The sequence below is a fragment of the Tribolium madens genome, unplaced genomic scaffold, assembly GCF_015345945.1.
Source record: "Tribolium madens isolate multiple individuals breed KSU strain unplaced genomic scaffold, Tmad_KSU_1.1 Scaffold_3;HRSCAF=73;Tcas5.2_LG2, whole genome shotgun sequence".
In the NCBI taxonomy this organism is placed as follows: domain Eukaryota; kingdom Metazoa; phylum Arthropoda; class Insecta; order Coleoptera; family Tenebrionidae; genus Tribolium; species Tribolium madens.
Genome location: NW_025401006.1, coordinates 12,215,510 through 12,220,368, shown reverse-complemented (window position 1 = coordinate 12,220,368; position 4,859 = coordinate 12,215,510). Strand labels below are relative to the sequence as shown.

At 32.8% G+C, this 4,859-nt stretch overlaps 1 protein-coding gene across 3 annotated transcripts in view; it reads left to right on the top strand.

The window, feature by feature from the left end:
• The window catches only part of LOC123007199, a 12,723-nt gene extending 8,703 nt beyond the window's left edge, over window positions 1–4,020 (top strand). The window contains 6 exon segments of one of the 3 annotated variants that reach the window (XM_044402340.1): window positions 543–776; window positions 828–1,022; window positions 1,073–1,211; window positions 1,455–1,593; window positions 1,797–2,199; window positions 2,250–4,020. In XM_044402340.1, the coding sequence (XP_044258275.1) occupies window positions 636–776; window positions 828–1,022; window positions 1,073–1,211; window positions 1,455–1,593; window positions 1,797–2,199; window positions 2,250–2,789 (1,557 nt within the window). In that variant the 5' untranslated portion in view covers window positions 543–635 and the 3' untranslated portion in view covers window positions 2,790–4,020. 3 annotated transcript variants of the gene reach the window in all.
• The last annotated feature ends 839 nt before the right edge of the window (window positions 4,021–4,859 follow it).

Genomic DNA, 4,859 nt, shown 5'->3' with positions numbered 1-4,859 from the left:
CAAGCTTCGCAACTATGCATATTACTGAGCAACTTCTTTTCAAAGTGTTCCAGAAAGATCTCTCATTTTTATACAATTCGAAAGTTTTAAATACACAAAAATATATAAGTCTATTTCTCCCGGTGGTCCATTTCTCCCAGATTTACCCTATAAAATAAATTAAAAATCGTCGCTATACTAGGTATTTCTGGAACACCTGTGAAGATTATAGTAACAACTAATAATAGATTTTAGTACAAATATTAAGCATCTTTAACTTATTTCTGCAAATATGTGGATCTCTAAAAAAATTACATTCAAGTAAGACTAAAAATCATTTTTTTTGGACAAAACAACTACCATTCAAAATAGTTTTTTTTGAGTTTTTATGCTACTGCACATGCAATGTAAAATTAAATTTGCGAAACTTTTAATCAATGAAGAAGATTTTTAACTTATTTTTGGAAATAGTGTCCGAATTCTAAAAGATTGTTAAAATTTTACAACTCTTGGCATTTCGATGAGTAGGTCGAATAGTTTATTCGACAAAATAACTACGAATAGTTACGTGGAAAAAAAGTAGGCTTGATATTTCTAAAGGTGAGGTTAGGTTCTTGTGAAAAAAGTAAACATTGATAAAAAAAATCCTACAAAAAATGTGGAAAACATTCCAATATGAGACCAATTCGTACATGATCAAAATAGTCGAAATTGACAATCTCAGACTCGTCCTGACTGATTTTCAAAATATTTGGGTGCAAGACATTGCAAAACATGAACTTTTGCATCAGTTTCAAGTATGTAACAATCAAGTCTAAGCAATATATTTTTATTTTTATAAATTCCAGGAAGCCAACCCCTTGTTTGACATTAAAGTAGATGAAGTTGTGTGTGAAGTGATCGAGACCATTAATAAAATTTCTGGCCCCATTAACATTGAAATATTAGAAACTGATGAGGGGCTCCATCTGCTCTTAGACTCAATAAAGTCGGGAGACATAACACAGTTCAAATTTAATTTACGAAAATCGACATCAGAAACCGTATGTGGTGATTGGTGTAAGTAAACACACAAGCTTAAATATTTTTTTAGTTTTTCAAAGAAATTACAATGCCATTGATTCAAACAGTGAAACACTTAGAGGAACGTCAAAATATGTTAATTAATTTACTCCAAAAAAAAGATAAAGAGTTGGAGCAATATAAACTTGAGAAAGGCCCAATTTCGAGAAGTAATACTTATATAGGGTGTCCGAAAAAAACATTAAAAGATTCTGGGGGGTGATACCTTAGGTCAAGATAGAAAAAAAGTTCCTATGGATCTATCTCCGGAAACGCCTCATAAGGAAGTTAGAGCGATAAATTTAAAAAATCACTATGTAGGGTGTCCCAAAATTGCCCCCCCCCCCAGATCTTTTAACGTTTTTTTAGGACACTGCATATTAACAAAAAATAGTGATTAAATTTTGATTTAGGTGATTTAATTACCGAAAAGTTTGACGAAGAGAAGCTGAGTAGTATTGATGATAAGTCAATGATGAATGTTTTTGGTCAAAATGAAACGTTTTGGGAGAATTTTGTGAGCCAAGATGACAACATAGCGCACGTTGAAGAGTAAGTTATATTACAATCGATGTGGGAAATTGTTACCTCACGGCCTGGGTTATATGACCGAGAGGCGAATCCTCGAGGTCAAGTAAAGCGCGAGGCTATAACGAAATTTCCACTTTTTATTTGTAATGAAATATCAGTTATTTGTGCGTTTTTGACATTTTATGAGAATAATTGTGGTACTAAGACAATTATTGTGTTGAAAGTGACAGTGAAATGGAGCAGTGTTCTCCACCTGAGAAAACCACCACAGCAGTCGAGAATTTCCTACCAGAGAAGAGTAAAAGTCGCTACGAAAAGTCCTACAGGGCGTACAAAGACTGGTGTTGTACTCAACGAATCCATAATGTCAATCTAGAAAGTGTTTTACTTGCTTATTTCATCGATTTGGCTAAAGATAAAACGCCGTCAACTTTATGGGCCACGTACTCTATGTTGAGATCAACAATGGGCATCAGGGAAAACACTGACATTTCAAAATTTTCAAGAGTGAAAGCTTTTCTCAAAAAACAAAGTGTGGGTTACAAACCCAAAAAGTCGAGTACTTTTACTAAAAACGACATTGACAGATTTTTGAAGGACGCACCCATGGAATTTCTCCCCCAAAAAGTAGTTAGGTTTTAATTTACGAGTAAAAGAATTATTTTGGACATTTCTAGGTGGCTTTGATACTTGGGGTGTCAGGCGCTTGCCGAGCCGACCAACTTTTTAAAATGAGTACTGATTATTTGCATTTTTTGGATAAAGACAAAGTCATTGTTTCCATTCCGGACGCACCAACATTTTTTATTTCCAATCCCGAGTGGGTCACTATATTGAAACATTARTGTATAGATTTGCGACAGAATATCGACAATAACAGACTGTTTATGCAAATAAGACARAARAAAATGACAAKASAGRCTTTTGYTCATAACACAGTTTCAATGTTTCCCAAAAAAATTGCAACTTTTTTGAAATTGAAAAATCCGGAGAACTTCACAGGGCATTGCTATAGGAGAACTGCCTCGTTACTAGGTGATGTTTTACAGTTGAAGATGTTAAGGGGCGCGAAATCTCCTACAGTGGATGAAAACGAGGAAAATTCCGTAGAAACACATAAAGAAGTTGTATTTGTGTCGACTGCGTCCTCTGACGGCGATCCTCTTGGTGATCCTTTAGAGTGCAAAGTTGATATAAAAGAAGAAGTTTTTCCTTAGGACGAAGTGTTACTCATATTTTTATGTTTTTCTGTAAATACGTATTAAATTATTATTCTTATTTACAATTTTGTAATTATTGATTTTAATAAAATTGTTATAAAACACACTTTTTTCTTCAAAAATTAGCCTTCTTTGAACTTATACATAAGACTCAAGAAATTCGATATTTTTTCCTGTTTGAATTATTGCAAAAGTGTTAAATATGCTAGGAAATTGGGATATTCTTGAAGGTCAAAGTTGCCAAACTTACGAAATTTCTGGTGGGACTTAAAAAAGAAATTTATTACACTTAACCACTATCTTAGTTGAATAAAGAATAAAAAATATATTTCTTTATTTTTATTAWTGTCACACTTACCTTTTATTTACTTATTCATACTATTACGCTTATGTAGGTACATGTTTTAAAGATTGCCCTGCGCCACTGTGCCCCCGGCCAGTGTTTCTGCTTTAAACCAATATAACTATTCAAACACAAAATTTATTTTTTGTGTTTCCACAACGTTTTATGAACTTTTGGACCTCTAGAAGTGTATTTGGATCAATTTTGAGGTTTTCAATTTTTTGATTTTTGTCGAAATTTTGGTCGATCTTCGACTTTGTGCTCTAGTCTAATATATTCTTATAAAATTTTATTTTTTTTTTAATTTTTGTGTTTTCACGACGTTCTATGCAATGAGCATTTCGATCAATTTTGAAGTTTTCAATTTTTAAATTTGTGACAAAATTTTGGTCGATTTTCGATACCCGGAGTCAATCGTCAATAACTCCGGAATCATTAGTGATAGCCCCTTAGGTTTAGTACCTTTGGAAAAAAAATTTAATTTTCTATTACTTACAAAAAATATCAGTGATCTGCGATAAATAATTATCGAGAAAATTGCTGATAAAGTCCAAATTCGACTATAACTTCTAGACTATTGCAAATTTTGCTTTTTTTTGTAACATATCGACTTGAAAGTGGTGCCATTCATACATTTTTTACGCTGATTACGATGTTGTCGGACTTTTTCCGATAGTTTTGCCATAATCGGCATTGAAAAGTAAAAATTGTAAAGTTTTTTACGATTTTTACGATTTACTAAACTGAAAAAAATCGTAATTTTTCAAATTTGTCCCCGTAACGTTTTGTGCWCTTTTCTGCAAGATTTTTGCAATAAAAAGATTATTTAAAATATTAAACGATTCACCAAATAATTTTACAAATTTTATAAAAAAAATTACCCTTTTTGACCCACAGGAAGTATTTTCCATGCAGTACAATGGATGTTGATGAAGTTGAAGAAGTCGTGTTACCCGTCATTAAAGACCGAAAAACCCTAGATTTTAATTCACTTCCGGAAAAAWCAAGGAAAATTTACGAAGTCACTTATCGCCGATTTATGGATTACCGGAGGGAAAATAACATGTCATCATTCACAGAAAATGAATTATTAACGTACTTTATCCATTTATCGAAAAAAAAAACGCCTTCATTTCTGTGGTCAACTTACTCAATGTTAAAAGCTACAATAAATGAAAAAAACAACCTAAATATAGCAGAATACACCCAACTGCGAGCTTTTTTAAAAGACCAAGCCGAGGGTTACAAACCGAAGAAAACGAAAGTCTTTAAAAAAGACGACATCCAAAAATTCTTATTGGAAGCCCCTGACGATAYTTATCTATCAACGAAAGTAAGACTTATTTGTTTTGCACCAAAATACTTAATTTCAATTCTAGGTTGTGTTAATTTTCGGAATTGCCGGTGGATGTCGGATCGACGAACTTGTCAATTTAAAAACTGACAATGTCGAAGATATGGGTAGTAAAATTTTGGTCACTCTACCCGCTTCTAGATCACGAAAATCAAGGTCTTTTATACTAACTGAACATTTAAACATTGTCAGAAAATACACAAACAGTCGTCCGGTTAATTTCAATTTCCAAAGATTCTTCTACAAATATTGCAATGGAAAACCTTATAGGCATRTGATAGGTATAAATAAAATCGGTGGTATGCCGCGAGAAATTGCCACTTACTTGAAATTACCAAACCCCAAAGAGTACACAGGACACTGTTTTCGC